This window comes from Stegostoma tigrinum, chromosome 15 (assembly GCF_030684315.1).
Source record: "Stegostoma tigrinum isolate sSteTig4 chromosome 15, sSteTig4.hap1, whole genome shotgun sequence".
NCBI lineage: Eukaryota > Metazoa > Chordata > Chondrichthyes > Orectolobiformes > Stegostomatidae > Stegostoma > Stegostoma tigrinum.
Window position 1 is genome coordinate 34,930,887 of NC_081368.1, and position 17,370 is coordinate 34,948,256.

The 17,370-nt window shown below is 39.6% G+C and overlaps 1 protein-coding gene across 1 annotated transcript in view; it reads left to right on the forward strand.

Annotated features, from left to right (window-relative positions):
* The first annotated feature begins 1,510 nt into the window (after positions 1-1,510).
* The window catches only part of cul4b (cullin 4B), a 78,122-nt gene continuing 62,262 nt past the window's right edge, over positions 1,511-17,370 (forward strand). Inside the window, exons 1-2 of the mRNA XM_048544125.2 lie at positions 1,511-2,120; positions 14,777-14,892. Coding sequence (XP_048400082.1) covers positions 1,718-2,120; positions 14,777-14,892 — 519 coding nt within the window. The 5' untranslated portion in view covers positions 1,511-1,717. The remainder of the gene's footprint in view (positions 2,121-14,776; positions 14,893-17,370) is intronic.

The following is a 17,370-nucleotide window of genomic DNA, read 5'->3' on the forward strand; positions in this document are numbered from 1 at the left end:
TGTTGCAACATGTAGTTCATGAGATCACCTCTACAGTACTATTCTCTTTGGGTAAGAGCTCAACTGGCTGTTGGAGCGATGCTGATCTGAAACTGTTTATGTAGCTGCCCATGCATCTGCTGTGATAGTGCAGCCTGCAGCAGCATCCTCTTCATACTCCAATGTCATGTTTCAATTTTGAAAAGAAATTTGCTACTTTGACAAGGAGCAGTAAATCATTATAACATTATGTATCAGGACATTTTGGTTAAGATACCATGTACAAGTTTGAAACAGAATTTAGTTTGCTCAAAGGTGAAAAAGTAAATAATTGAGCTCCTTGTGGGGTGTGATGGAGGAAATATCTCAGGCCTCATTCATAGGTAGTGACTCAGCAACCTTTCATTCTCATAATTCTTGGTTAATTAGTCAGTCACTAATCTAAAACATCGATTTGCCTGAAATAATATACATCCCACATGCTAAGGTGGCACGGTGACTTAGTGATTAGCTGCCTCACAGTGCCAGGGACCCAGGTTCAATTCTGCTCTCCGGCAATTGTCTGTGTGGAATTTGCACATTCTCCCTGTGTCTGCATGGGTTTCTTCCAGGTGCTCCAGTTTCCTCCCACAGTCTGAAGATGCGCAGGCCAGGTTGATTGGCCATGCAAAATTGCCTGTAGTGTCCAGGGATGTCTGGGTTAGACATTGGGAAATGCAGAGATCGGGGTATGAGTCAGGGTGGGATACTCTTCAGAGGGGTGATGTGGACTTGTGGGTCTAATGGCTTGTTTCCACACAGTAGGGATTCGATGATAGCTGGTAATAATGAAGTTCTTAAATTTGAGTTGATCTGGTTTAACAAAAATAGCTAAGAATCTTTTGGTCCATTTGGTCACACCCGTGCAGAATACTAGAGCCCCTGCAAATAGTTCACAACCTCTGCAAACCTTGTAGAGTTGTTCTTTAAAGTGGTTGTGAGGGTTTTCACATGGAGTACAAACAGAGGTATAGTCCAGTTGGACTGAACAGCCTGCTTCCATGATACACATTCCACACAATTTCACGAAACTGAGGATGTGCTCATCCTGACAACCGATCAACCTGCAAAAAAGGCTCCCATCCTTCCGGAACTTACACTGCTCCCAGAGGATCCATTTTACTGGTATCCCACCCAGTTCAATAAAAATGTTACATTTGCTTTCTCCCAACAGATGCTACCAGCAATTTCTGATCTCCAGTACCCTCAGATCTTTGTTTGATTTGTATGTGGACTTCAAAGCTGTGGCACCTTCAGTGCTCCGCTGGGCAGAAGATGTTTGAAATGGGACAGTGCCACGAGGGTTTAAAACCGAGGCTGTGTGTTTCCCAAAAACAGTAATGGACATTGGGGGATATTTCTAAGCGGCAGCGCCTCGACTGTGGGAATTGAGAGATTAGGAAATGTGAAGGAGGTGGGAAACTGGAGACCAAACCAGCAGCCCCGCCCCCGCAGTGACATCACAGGACGCCTTGCCTCCCAGCATGCAAAGGGTGGCCGGAAGTGCCGCCATTTTACTCTATTGACAAAACAAGCGGCCGAAATTTAGCGGAGGGTTTTGGAGTCGATACTAATCTCGTTCCCCCCCTCCCCCTCCACTCCCCCATTCCCGTTTTTTTTTCTTTTTCGATACCGGAGGTGTGTGAGCACGCGAGTTTGTTTAAAAAAAACAATAAGACGGCGTCGGCTTCAAGTTTTCATGTTTCGAACGGGCCTCTCTTCACAAAATTCACCGCAGGAGGTGCGACAACAGGCTGATGTTAGTCCGAGGAAGCGAAAGTTAGCCGAGGCCGGCGAGTTCGAGCAGCACCAGCAGCAAACACCTCAGCATACCCAGCTCTTCCCTTCCGCAGCCCCCAAGTCTTCCTCCTCCTCCTCGTCGTCCTCCTCCTCCACCTGCTGCAACCACCAGCTTCAGAAGAGAGTCAAGTTCGAGGACTCGCTGGACTTTGTTGGACTCGATGTGATGATGGCGGAGGAGCAGAGGAAAAACAGCGGCTGTTCCGTGCTCACGGGGCATGCCAATGGCCTGACCAAATCCACCACCTTCGCCAACAGCAAGCCGGGGACGGCTAAAAAATTAGTTATTAAAAATTTCAAAGGTATAATAGTAGGAGATCTTGATGTTTAAAAGAAACAAATGTAACAGTTAGGAAATGCGGGTACTGTAATGTTGGAACTCGGTTTTAAAAAGCATTTTCCCTTTTCTGCCCGGCTGCTGCTCGGAAAATCAAGTGAACTTCCCATTCATTTCTTTCAGCTCCTACAAATGTAAATGAGATACCGAAATAATCAAAACAAGTCAATTTCCCCCCCACTCCGTTAATAACAACAAAACCTGAATTCTATGGCCTACGATTGCTTGAAAGACAAAAGTAAAGCTATATACATTTTGATCAGTTTGCAGGGAACGATCGCTGGCCAGCAGTGATAATTATAATCTCTGCTTTTTGTAAAGTTCTTTACGTTAAAATTTTACACTCAATAAACACGATTTTAAGTGTTCTGATTGACATTTGAGAACAACTCATAAAGTTGTTTTTCTCATCTGTATGTTTAAACTCACTATTGTATATAGTAAAAAAATTTCCTTAATTTAACTCTTCCACTTTAACAATGTTAACTTGCTGTTTCTAATTGTGCTGTTGCCAGAATTGTTTATAATTTAGGCTGACTATGGTTTGCTGATTCATGTGATAGATGGAAGTAGCATATTTTACACTAGTATTATCGTAGATTGTTGCACTTGAAAATGTACTTGCAAGCAATGATTACACTTGAACCTTTTTCATATTCTGAATACAGGACCTGTTGGAGATTAGTTTGGATTTTACTTTGCTTGTGTCACCATTAGTCCTGTTCAGAGGGTTGATTTGCGATTAATGCTGTCTGTCTGCAGGAGATAGGACAGACTGTATGTCAGATCTGAGATACTTATGTGCTCATGGCTGAAATGGGATGGCTGCTTTGGAGTCAGTGGTAGCACTGAACGGCTGGTGGAGATTGGTTTATTTTGTTACCGTGTGAATGTTGAGCTTGTGATAATCTTGGCTTTCAGGTTGTGACTTCATGAAGTGTACGTTTTGAGTTTTTGAGTTGGCAACTTCAGGGCAATATATACAATAATTGACTACGATGTGTTTGACCTGGTAAAGGTATTGTATAAGAAAGACATATCCCCTGATTTGCATGTGTCCCTGTGCAATAGCCTGCTGATACTTGACGGAAGTATGTAGACTCTATACAATCTCTTAAGTGATGCACTGCAGCACCTTTGCTACAGGCAACTGTTGGAAGAAGAGAAAAGTCAGCAAATAATTGTTAAAATGGAGATATGATATACTCACAGGGAAATAGTTCATTTGTATTGTATTTCAGATATTAATCAAATTGGTACTGACCGATCTAGGTGCTGCAGTATAGTGTTGAAGGACAGTACGGTACTTAATATTTTGAGAAGCATATCTAATGGAGGAGTGGGAGAAAGTTGCAATTTATGGTAGCATTATAGTATCATTCACTTCATTAACTGCATGTGACTATTTGAAATCTTGATCCTAATGCTTAAAAACGACTAATGGATATTTGCTATGAGTTTATAATCTCAATTCTGCCACCATTTTTGGACAAATGGAAATAACACAAACTAGAATGCAGAAGTTTTACAACCTTATACTCGTTTTACATAGTCATTAAATTGTGTCAACGTTATGTAAATATATATGTGAACTAATTTTATTTTGGTCAGCTCATGTAATGTATTTTTTTATTAAAATTTATTGGATTTTCCTAAAAGAAAATCTCATCATAATTCCACCTGTGGCTAATTAGCAATTTCGATTGGACAGCTCAATGCTTGTTCTAAACTTAGCAGAAATAAGAAAAATATGTTTGTACGTTGTACTTTATTGTACTTGGAAGTACTTATGCCGTCATATGAAGTGTCTTGGCCTCAAAACCTAGTTGAAGTAGTGGATGCCTTCTTGAGTTTTGAGAATAGTTTACCAATTCTTCTTGATTCAGATTTTTTTAGTTTAAAACTGGATTAATGCTTTAAGTTATCTTATAGGTGAAGTGTGAGATGATACTGCATTTTTCTGTTATGGCAGGATTGATGCTATCGAGAGGGCATAATGCTGATATGTGCTCAGAATCAGTGGATGGCAATATATGAATGATCTTGAAATGACTGTTAAATGCATTCCCTAGTGTTGAACTGAGCGATGGGATCAGGTGCGTTTCAGTTTAATCCTTGGTCTGTTGTGATTTTGATTGTAAGGAAGGACAAAAACCTGCGATAGGGTTAGGAACGAACTGCAATCCTTTCCTCATCTGGCCTACATGTGACTCCAGACCCACAGCAATGTGGTTGACTCTGAACTGCCCTCTGAGCAATTAGCGATGGGCAATAAATGCTGCCTGGTCAGTGATGCCCTTGTCCTATGTTTTTGTTTGGAATGGGTGAGAATGAATTTGGGTTTTTGCTTTTTATTACTGACTGAATTCCAGATACATAACAACTCGGTTGAGTCTTAAATGTCCTCTGAAAAGGCCTGCAGGCCCCTTTAATAGTATCAAACCACTTCCAAGTCTAATAAAAGGAATGATGCAGGGAAAAACACCCTGCTTGCACCAAGGCACTGGAAATGAAAAAGGCTCGTATAGCCTTGTTGACCTGACAAATTCCTCCATCTGACGTCTTTAGATTTGTGCCAAAATTGGGAGAGTTGTCTTACAGATGAGTCAAACGATAACCTGACATTGTCTGGAAGACAGGATTTTTGTGAAAATAATTTGTCCCAAACACTAACATTCCTGGGGGTGTCCTGTTCCACTGACAGAGAATGGGGTAGAACAGTGGGAGTTGCCTGGGAGTCCTTGACATTTGACTCCGGACTTTGTGAAGTCTCAAGTCATTTGGTCAAACACGGGTGTGGAAATCTGCTGATTACAATCTGTTTTAGCTAATGAATCAGTACTCCAGGTTGAACACCATTTGGACAATTTACTGTAGGTGGCAAGGGCACAGTATACTTGGGATGGGTACCATCAATGTCCATCACTAAAAGTTGGTTGTTATTCAATACTGATCAAGTGCTAAATGATATCTGCCCGACTGGATCTATGGCAAATGGTTAGGCCACTGATGAGGGGAAAATATATTGGCCTTGTCCTCACTAATCTATGTGTAGCAGGCACATTTGTCCGTGACTGCATTCATCGGAGTCATTGCGGAGACAAAATCCTGTCTTTGCAGTCAAGCTGCAGTTAAGTGGCAGTGTTTCCAAGTTGAATGGGACAAGATTTCAAACGAATATAGCAAGTCACAACTGGAGGATCCGTGAGACAGTCCGGGCTGGGCCATCGGCCATTCAACTACACTTTTTAACTTCACTATCTGGCAGATCTCCACTCTCATGTCAAGCTGGGAGATCAACCCTGGTTTAATGAAGACTGTAGAAAGGCATTTCAAGAGCAGCCCCAGGCAGAGTTAAAAATGAGATGGCAACCTGATGAAATTACCCTCTGGATTACTGGCATGTTAGACAGCAGAAGTTGGACACAGTGGATGGGGTCAAGCAATCCAACAGCCACCATCTGATGTAACTGTGGTGACCTACCTTCCGCATCTCTTCACTTTTCAGCCAAGTTGATTCACTCAGGCGTTATCAAAGAATAGCTGAAGGTGCGACATACAGTAAAGTCTGTGTCCTGACAGGATGTTTGCAACTGAAAACGTGCTCCAGAACTGTGCCCCAAGCGAAACTGTGTTGGGTTTCAAGACTGACATCTACCCAGAACTACAGAAAATCACCGAGGTATGTCTGGTCTGCAAATTCAAGGCAGCATTTGACCGAGTGTGGTATCAAAGGACTCCTGAAAAGACTGAGTCAATGGGAATTGGTGGGATAGAAACTCTCATTAAGCACATACCTGGCACAGATGATGATGGTTGTATTTCTCGTAAGTCAGTCAGTCAGCCCAGGATGTAGCTTCAGGAGATCCTTAGGGTAGTACCTTGAAAGCAACCGTGTTCACCTGCTTCATCAATGACCTTTGTCCATATCAGGCCAGAAGTGTGGGTTTTTACTGCTGATTATTCAGTGTTCATTTGCGACTTCTCAGATAATGAAGCATTCCATGTCCAAATGCAGCAGTACCTTGGCAACAATCTGATTTGGGCTGGTGTGGTAAGTAACATAAATGCCACTCAAGTGTCAGGGAATGACTAGGACTAACCAGAGATTGCCCCTTGACTATTCAATTTAATTGTCATTCCTGACTCTCAACATTCTGGGGTTATCATTGACCTGAAATTGAACTGGAACAGCCATATAAATAATGTGGCAATAAAACAGGTCAGAGGCTGAAAATTCTCCTGTGAGTAATTGACTTGACTTGTCAACCTGTCCACCATCTTCAGGAGATGAGTCTAATAGAATATTGTGAAAGCAGCTTCAATAAACATCAAGTTCAGCATGATTCAGGAAGAAAAGCCTGTTTGGCTTGTTTTCAGAAAACGCTTTCAACATTAAGTCCCTCCACCATCAACCCACATGGCACTACAGGGCACATTGTAAGTGCATTGCAATCTCCCTCAAGTTCCCCTCTAAGCCACACGCTATCCTAATTTAGAACTATATTGCTGCTCCTTCACTGTTGGTGACTGAAAATCCTGAAAACACCTTCCCATGAACATTGTGTAATTGTCTACGACACAGACTGCAGTAGCTCAAGAAAGAGTCTCAACAGCACCTTCTCCAGGATCATTAGGGATGAAAAATAAATGCTGGCTTCACTTGGACTGTCTACGTTCTATGAATTTTTAAACAAAAACTGTTGTGGGATTGTTTAAAAATATTTCTGTGATCCACTCTTTGGAGTTTTAACATTATTAATCCTAGGGGAATGCTTTCAGCCTTTTGAATCCTTTACTTCTCCTGTCCACCTAAACCATTAAAAGATAATATACAGTTGAAGATTCAAATCAGTGTTGCATTCCTCTCCCATTGGATGATTTAGTACAAAGAGCATCTGTTGGTGATCTGTTAAGCATGTGCAAAATAAGACAATTGTCACTAATGTGGACATTAAGACTTCTAAAGCAAGAAGCTTAAAATTGTTGTAATTCTATTTGCTGGTTGTTGCACTTCGTAGGGGATTGCCAATCCAGTTTCAGCCTGGAATTAAGACAAGTAATTATGACTTGCAGTTTGAGACAAATTCTATCTTTGTCTTTTATTTGCTCGGATAGTAAGATTTGTTCAGGAAATGCTGGACATTACATGATTGAAGACTGTACAGTTCACCAGTCTGTTACCAATAGCTAATTCAGTTTCTCACTAATCTAAATATTTGACCAAATCAAATATTTTGCTCCCATTATTTGCCACAATACCTCTATTAAGTGCAAGGAAGGCAGAAGGTATTCAGTGCAAGGTGAAAAGCTTCAATAAAATTTGTCTTTATGTCAGTGATATACATTATGGCTGATAGTACAGGATGATTAGAACTGTTTAGGATTAGAACTTTTTTTGAAATAAAAGGAATAGCTCATCCTAAAGCAACATCTTGTGACTGTGATCCTGACACTTTCCCTTTCCACCATGGAGTATTGAGAAATTTTGAGAGTTGACTCCTGCTGCAGAACTTCCAAAATGTAGGAACACCAAGTTAATAACGTTATTAATTTAGCTTCCTACGTACATCATACTGACTCTGTTGTTCTCTGATTTTCCCCTGCTCCGTTAACACTTTGATTCCTTGATTCTCCCCTTCATCTTTATCTGTTGATCCAGACAATTTCAAACTTTCCTGCATGCTGCTGGCAGCAGTTTTCATAAAGGAATTTCTGTGTGCAACATGCAGCATATTTTGGACTCCTGGAGCGGTAGCATCAGATAGTGAAAACACTAAATATTTCTGTCCTTACCTTCATATCATTTTTATACACTGTAAATGACAATAAACCACTGTGCTGATCCATGTTACATACAACTGTCTGTTGTAGCTCTTATATTATGTAATTAAAATATATTCTGCCTCCCACCATCTCCATACTTGTTTTTCCTACTCATGGTCCTGCCTTCATCATGGAGTTTTCATTAAGATTGTAATTCTACCACAAATTGCTGTTTGAGAAAGTTGCATAATTAATTAGTCCAAAACTAACGGACACAATATACAGAAGTTAGATAGTGGAAGAAAATAATAAATATTAATTTGTGTGGACCTCACCACTTCAGACATCCTCATTAAAAGCAGGCAATTGCTTACAACAGTCAAAAAGGATAACTGTTATTTACTTGTATTAACATCAATTTCAAAGTTACCATTAATGCCTGAAGGGAATATTTAGTGTTGTAAAATGTGAATATTAATTATTACTGTTTTGTTGGTAATGACTGTAGGAATATTTATGATAAGTATTACGTGCAAATCCTTTCTGCACAAAATTACAGCATGTGTGTTTCAGTGCATCTTATTGAAATCCTGTCATGTCAAATAGGTTATACTACGGTATGGAAGTTTAGCCCGTCAAATATTTCCCTAATGAGGAAACTAAACGATTTAAATTCTTTTAAGGTGACATTATTTTTAACTCAGTCGTTACAAATTCAATTATTTTGTAACATAAAAGTAAGTAGTAATTATAGGAATGTTGCAACATTAAAATATCGTATATAGTATTTACCATTGAGGGTACAGGAAATCTATGCAAAACTCCATCTGTAGGATTTTCATAAAACCGTAAGGAAGCCTGAGTTGTAGAATTTAGGAGGACGTAGAAATTGCTGAAATGGCCTATGATGTGGCACATGATGGTTTAGGAAGGATATATCGACCTTGGAGGGTTTACAAGCATGATACCTCTTCAAGGGCTTACATTATAAGTGATTATACAAATTAGGAACAAAATCGGATATTAGGTCTATCTTATGTAGAATTTAGAAGGTTAATGGGTGATCTGATCAAAAGTCTTCAAGATATCAGCAGGAAAGACAGGGGAGATAAAGATAAATTATTTCCTATGGGTGGGGCTTCTAGAACCAGGGGGCATAATCCGTGAATTAGGGCCAGACCATTCAGGAGAGATGTTAGGATGTACTTGTACACGTAAAGGGTTGTAAATGCTTGGAACTCTGTTCCAAAAACAGTGGTTGTTGGATCAGTTATGAATCTTAAATCTGAGATAGATAAATATTTCTTAAGTAGGCCACAGATCAGTCACTATCTCACTTGAATTGTGGGACAGGTTCTACGGCCTGAATGGCCTATCCTGTTACTATGATGTAACCCATTTTTGTTAGAGTGAACTAAGACAAGTAATCTAAGTTAGCTGTTAAAGTTTTTAAAATCACCCTATTAAGATATGTTTTGACACATCTTTGCTGCAGGTGGGACTTGAATCCAGGCCACATGGCTCAAAGGTAGGGGCATTGCCACTACCACAAGAAATCCAATGGTGCCTCAGTTTTAGAGATGATGCAGAAACATAGACACCTGAGAGGTATGAACCTGGCATTATTCCAAGAAGAGGCAAATGTAAGGGGAGATTTCCTGGAATAAATGAGAAACTGTTTCCAGTGACAAGAGTTAGTGATGAAAAGGTACTGCTTTAAGATGTTTGGCAAAAGAACCAGAAACCGTGTTTAGAAGATTTTAATGCATTAAGTTGTGGTGATTTGGCCTACGCTGCAGATTCTATAGTTTGTTAAAAGGAATAGAATAAATGCTTGAAGGGGGAAAATACGATCCCTGGGTGTAAAAAGGTAGTAATTAATTGGATGGCTCTGCTGGAATTGCGCTACGGTCTCTTGTGCTGGATCATCGTGATTTTAGGGGAAGGATACAGATGTGTTTTTTTGGACAGAGGCTGTTTGAGTTATTCCATCATGTGGATAGTTATTTGAGAAACCAGGTGTTAGTTGTCAGACAAGATGGCTAAAAGGCCTCCTTCCACCCTGCAAGCAGTCTGTTTGTCAAAAATGTGAAGTTTTAATTTTTCTTCTTTACAATATGCAGCAAATGTCTCTAAACAGCATATGAATGAACTGTGGATATTTTTACCTGAGAGATCTTTTATGTGCTTGTGTAATGATTTCAAGCCTATTTCGAGCCTCTGTTGTTTTTTGCTTTGTAGGTGTAATTGTAATGTTCACGTCAGCTTTCCAGTCTTTGTAATCACTACCTGTCAATTGTTGGAAAAGCAAATATGTATTTTTTTTTCCGTTTATGTTCTAATTCTTGAATTGGAGATTTTAAAGTAACCTGACAGACTCCCAGTACTACTTCATAAGTAGAAGTACTTTATATAAATCTAGATAAATGAAAGCCAGCACATTTGATGCAATACATCACAGTAAGCCATGATTTTGTCACCCTGTTCACAATGCTTTAGTGTGCAGGAAGGCTTCATTGAATAATAGTAACTGAGAATTAAGTACACGAGCTTCTCTGGTCTCCCAATGCAAGTTAAAAGTATACTTAAGACAAGCATACCAAAAATGATTTCATGGAGCAGTTTTCTTTTGTGCACAAAGTGAGGCTATTTCCTTGCATTTGCTTTACTAACGGGGCATTTGTTGCACTCCTGACAAAGGCTATGTTGCTTATAACACACATACCTTAATTTTCACCCACCTGTATGTTGTCCAGGGGTAAAAAGATTCATTTAGAATGCACCTCATTTAGTTGTACTGGTGTATCACGTTATTGAAATCAAAAAGAGAAACATTATGGATCTAACTCAATTTTTTTGATATGTTGGTCAACACTTCTGAACCTGCACTGTCATTCCCCCTAAACTCCAAAAATGATATCCTCTCATGCTCTGTTTCATACCTCCTCCTTGATTTGAAATCAAGACTCCCAGTATTGTCTGTTATTGTCACTCGTGTCAAATCTGAAAAATTCGCCACTTCTGTCAGTCTTTCCTTCCAACGGTCTTAAGGTTTGTAAAATCCAGAAGCCAGGAACATGCATTTATTATTACTTGATTTGCCTTGTTAGCTCCTCTCCTGAACTGTAGTGTTATATTGGCAGCTTGGGTCTTGGCCTTTTATCTTGATGGATCAGTAGACGCACAGGCTTTCAAACCTGAGATCGTCTACTCTGCATGGTTCAGTCAAAATGTGAGGAGATTCATCTGATTCTGGTCTTGCAACATTTCTTCTTTGAAAAACTCTGTAGAACAGAATGATTATTGAGATGGTGAAATAATAAATTTTCATTTGAGTCAATTTTTAAACTCTGTTAAATGAGATCCCAAATTTGACCCTCAGCCTTTGCTTGCTGATAGCTGTTAACAGGCAATAGATTGCGATTACAAATGATAATCATTTTTCTGGGCAATGTATGGAAACTCGGCAATGGCTATGTCATGTAATTATTAACATGTTACTAAAAAATAATGTACACAAATGTTTGAAAACAGAATAATGTCTACAGTCTGTTGACACATGGAAGGAAAAACAGCTTTTTGGCCTTTATTACAAGTGGATTGGAGTACAGGAATGGGGAGGTTTTGCTTCAGTTTTGCAAGGCTTTGGTGAGACCATATTTGGAGTACTGCATGTAATTTTGGTCACCATATTTAAGGAACAACTTTGCCTCTCAGAATTTGAGTTTTTTTTGTCCAGGATCATGATTGTATACAAGAGGTGTCTGTTACCCTCAAAGTGAGTGCCTCAATTAAATAATTCAGCAGCAAGCCATTAGTTTTTAAAAAAATCTATTATTTATTCTGGCCCACTTTCTCCTCAAATAGTGCAATCTTTTATTCATTGTCTCTGAAATTCAGATATTAGATACAAATGAAACTAATACATAGTTACACCTTTTATGACATACCCGTAGCCGCTTCGATAAAGTTTAAGATTTAAAGTTGAAGAGAGGGACTTGTCAAGCAAATGATTCTCAGCCGACTGTGAGGTATCTTGACAATTTCAAGGAAGATGGTTCTCAGGTGAACTCGGAGTAGTGGTGTGGTAGGGGGAGGTGTCTTTGCTGTGGGGAGTTCTCACTTTCATGGAATGTTAGTCTCCTTGTCTTGTAGCTAATTATTTGGCTTATGGAGGAAGTTTTTATTCAGGGAATGCCTGCATTGCTATCTAGGCCACCGTTTACTGCCCACCTCTAATTGCTCATGTGAAGGTGATCGTGAGCTGCTCGGTCCATTTGGTGTAGGTGATTCTGCAGTTCAATTTGGAACAATTTAACCCAATGACAGTGAAGGAATGGTTGAATATTTCCAAGTTAGGATACTGAGTAGCTTGGAATGTCTTCTTTAACCTTGTCCTTCTAAATGGTAGTGGGTTTGGAAGGTGCAATCTCAGTGGCCATGATTTTTTTATTCCGACTATTTCTGATATATGTAACACACTGCAACGACTGAATCTTAGTGGTAGAGGGGATATTTGTGATTCTGGTGCCATCAAGTGGATTGCTTTGTAAATTTCCTGGATGCTGTTGGAGCTGCTTTTATCCACAGAAGTGGGGAGTTAGTGGACAGGCAGTTAGTGGACAGTTGGGAGGTGAATTTCTCAGTGCAGAATTCCTAGCTTCTGACCTGCTCCGGTAATGGTAATATTTACATGGTTATCCAGGTCAGTTTCTGGTCAAATGTAACTCTATCTACAACAATCCCTTACTGATTTTAAAACCGACAATAAATTAGTCTCCTCATCAACAGACTTGCACAGGTTCAAAGTCCATTTGCAAACAAAGACTGATGTGTATATTGATTGCATATCCTGGTGTTGTAAATTCAGTACTTTGAGAATTAATGACGGCCGGTGTCTTTGTGTTGAATTGCTCATTCAGTTGGGTAATACCCTTTTTTTGGTGTTGTTTCAGGAAAGTTTATTGACTCTGATTCCGTCTGGATTGTTTCTTTTTGTTCCATCTTGAGATGTGGACTTGTTTTAATCAACAAAAGCATTCAATTGACAAACAGGCCATCAACCTTGGCATCTTTCTTTGTTCAGTGTTAAAAGTGAAGACAAAAGTTCATAATGTTCTGAGACAAGATGCTGAATGTGCCATGGTGTCGGTACAGTGAGATTCATGAAATTATAGTCCCTTGGCACTTGGCATGAGCTGGTTGTCCTATGATGAAAGGCTGAGCAAATTAAACTTATATTCTCTGTATCTTTTTTTAAAAAAAGACAGTTATATTTGAAGCAGATAAAATTGTGAAAGGGCTTGATAAGGTAGCTGCTGAAAAATAGTTTCTGCAGACCAGGGAATTTAATGTGCATGTAAATATTTTTAAGTTAACCTGCTCAGAGATTTACTGCATACCTCTGGAGCGGATGAGCCTACACCCAGGCCTTCTGACTCAAAGGCTACTATGGTGCTAGAGCAGGCCATAAAAAATGTGGGTTTTGTCCAAGGATGAAGGCCAATCATTTAGAACTGAGGTGAGGAGAAGTTACTCAAAGGGTTTTGAATCCTAGCATAGGAGGAGGCCATTCAGCCGTTCGAACCTGCTCCATCATTCTTCATGTTTGTGGCTGATTGTCCAACTCAGTAGCCTAGTCCTGCTTTGTCCACATAACCTTTGATGCCATTCACCCCAAGTGCTATATCTAGTTGCCTCTTGAATATATTCAGTGTTTTGGCATCAACCACTTCCTCTGATGATGGATTCCACAGGCTCACCACTCTGTGGGTGAAGGAATGTCTACTCATCTCTGTCCTAAATAGTTTACCCTGAATCTACATACTGTGACCCCTGATTCTGGACACTCCCACTATTGGGAGCATCCTCCCTGCATCTACTCTGCCCAGTTCTGTTAGAATTTTATTAGTCTCTGTGAGATCCCCCCTCATTTGTCTGAAATCCAGTAAAAACAATCCCAACCTAGTCAATCTCTCCTCATACTTCAGACACACCATCCCTGGAATCAGCCGAGTAAACCTTTGCTGCACTCCCTCGAGAGCAAGGCAATCCTTCCTTAAAAGGAGACCAAAACTGCACACAGTACTCGAGTTGTGGTCTCACCAAGACCCTGTATAACTGCAACAAGACGATCCTGCTCCTGTACTCTCAACCTCTTACGCTGAAGGTCAACATATCATTTGCTTTCTTTACCGCCTGCTGCACCTGTGTGCTTACCTTCAGTCACTGCTGCATAAGGACGTCCAGGTCCTGCTACTCAGTTCCCTCTCCCAATTCACTGCCATTCAGAATATAGAATTCTCTACCTCAAAGTTGATTCTCCATTATTTAGAAGCTGTAACATTGGAGTGTAGAGTCCTTGGTCTCTCGAGGTATTGAAGGGTGTGGGAGTGGGTGGGGAAGTGAAGTTGAATATCAAGGTCAGCCATGATCCTACTGAGTAGTGGTACAGACTGAAAAGCTCATTTGGCTTACTTTTCCTCATACCTGTTATGAAAAATTATTTATTGAACAAGGCACTGGAGAGTGTTCATGCTAAGTTGGTTTCCCTCAACAAAAGCCTATCAGTTGCAAATAGAAGTATGGCAGATTGAATGGGATGGATTGCCTGTTGTATAAAATTTGAACAGTAATTGTCCAGTGACAGGAATGGATTGACCATTTAAAATAAACAGATCCTCTGTTCGTTTAATTTGAGATTTTCTTCAGCGCTAAGTGCATTCTGTGGAAATATACTATTTTTTGTGTTTTCTTAAAAAAACTTCATTAAATTCCTGAGAGAAATGACCAAACTCATTATGATCTTGTTACTTGTTATCGCAGTGAACTGTGATATAGCATTTTCTATTGCAGATAAACCTAAGTTGCCTGATAATTACACCAATGAAACCTGGCAAAAACTGAAAGAAGCAGTAGAAGCAATTCAGAAGAGCACCTCAATCAAATATAATTTGGAGGAACTTTATCAGGTAACAGAAATGTTGCATATTTTATATGTATTGTATCTGTCAATTTTTTCAGTGTTTCTTATTCAGCCACATTTTGTAGTGTTACGCATTTAAACGTCAGTTTTAATTAATTTTTGATATAATTGTTACAGTCACTGAAAGGGAAGCAATGTTTGTGCCCCCCATTTTAAATTTCTGAATATTGTTCAAGCACAATTCCATCATTGTTACTAACCCCCTCAGGTTGAAATTGAATGTGATATTGTAATGAATTTAGTGATACCTGAATCACAAAACATGAATATGTAAGTACAGCAAACGGAATGTTGCCATTTATTGCAAGGGAAATGGAAGACATAAAGAAATTTCCCTACTGCTATATCATGACTTAGTGAGATACATCTGGGGTACTGGTACAGTTTTGGTCTCCATGTTTAAAAAAGGGCATATTTATCAGAAGGCAGTTCACTGAAGGTTCATTCAATCACCCCTTTGACACAAAAGTGTATCTTACTAGGGAAAATTATTTAGTTCAGTTTCCTTTGAAATTTAGAAGATTGAAAGCTGATCTTATTTAACACAAAATCCTGAGGAGATTTGATGGGTTAATGTAGGAATATTTCTCCTTTTGGGGAGAAGGAGGAGAGAGTAGGACTAACAGGCATAGCTCAACAATAAATGGTCTTCAGTTTAAAACTGAGAATAGAAAATATTTTTCGATCAGAGGGTCCCGGGTTTGTGGATTTCTCTCCATGTCAGCGCAATGGAAGCATGGTTGTCGAATATTTTTAAGACTGAATTAAATTTTGAATCAAGAAGGGAGTCAAAGGGTATAAATGGTTGGCAGTGAAGAGGCATTCAGGTCACGTTCTAATAGCTATGATGTCAAATGGTGGAACCAGTTAGAGTGGCTGAATGAACCATTCCTTTCATTTATTGTCCGTATAAAGGTGACTGAAAATCAGCTGAACGTCCTTCTGGTCAGTGAGAAGAACATGACAGAAAAGAACAACTCAAGAATGAGATTCTTGACAGTTGGAATTGCTTGCTAATCTTTCTTATCTTGACCTATGTAAGAAAAATGGACTCTAGACCGCGGAGATTTGAACTTTCAATGTTACCATAACACACAAGCTGTTAGTTCTGAAGCATTGGTAAAATAATCTGCAAGTTAATTTTATTTAACTAGTCAATTATCGCTAATTTTAAATAATGTGGAGACAACCTGACAGTACCTAGTATCCTAACCACTAGGTGACACGAAATTGAAAAGAACATATTTAAAGAATGAATCCTTAATGTTTCTTGTTGGAGGAAAGGAAGGGGAAACTGGATAATAGCCCCTTTTTTCTGTATTAAGCTAACTTTAAAAAACCCAATGTGAATATAAATGAATGTTAGTTAATAAATAGGTTAATTGATATGTGGCAGGTAGTTTTGTGGGTTGATGTTGGGAAGTGAAATCAGATTGTCTTGAGTTATAGTTTGGTGGCGTGGGGGTGATTAAAGTTGGCATAATAGACTGGTATTAGTTGGATGAGTAATACTCATAGAGTTGGAGGTAGTGTGAACAGGATGGGAGTCTGGTGAGGAGGATAAGCAATAGTAGGTTGTTGAGTTTGCTGGTTTTTGGGAGTAGTCATCTGGGTTGGGCACTGGGCTGTTGCATTATTGGGACTTTGGGTGGTCAGGTAGATGTTTGGATGTTGAAGTCAGTAGTGGGGGTTGAATGAGTGGGTAGTTGAAATCAGTGGCTCATTGCGAGTAATTTCAAGGTCAGTTCTGTAGCTACCTGGGAGTTCGATTTGACTTTTGTCCTGGATGGCCAATGAAACATTACAGGCCTTTCTTAAGTCTCTGATTCTAATTTGGGTGCATAGATCTTCTATTCATGGGATTTATTGCCCATTGCTAGTTCCTGTGATGGTCATATATGTTTTAGTTAAGCAGGGAAATTTCCCATTAAATGTTCAAACTTCATGGGCTAGTGCTGCAGAGATGGATGTGTTATGAGTTCCAATGTATGCCAGCATTCGTATTGGATTGTACTTCAAGTATATCCTAATCCTGAAATCTGAAAGATCTTGGTCAGTGTAAATAGACTCTCGCGGTGATCTTTGTGGCACCCACCAGTTATTTTCAGGTTGGTGAACTAATCCATTAATCCTTACTGTTTCCAATTAATTAGCCAGGTGTCTATCGATTATTTACTTTGAGTTGTGGATATAGCCCTAAATGAAGTTGGCAGATACTTTCATTGTAAGGGAGCCTAAGGTTATAGGGAACAGGCAGAAAAATGGAATTGAGACCAAGGTCAAATCATGATGATCTTATTGAACTGACAGCGATTGTGAAGGACTGTATGGCCTCTTCCTCAAACTCCCTGTTTTCTTTTACTGATGGTAACTGAACTTGCTCATGTCTGCAGTGTAATCAGTTAGAGAGAATCTTTTCAGGCTTGCTCCGAGGAGAAGACAAGGTGTGAAGTTCATGCCCCAC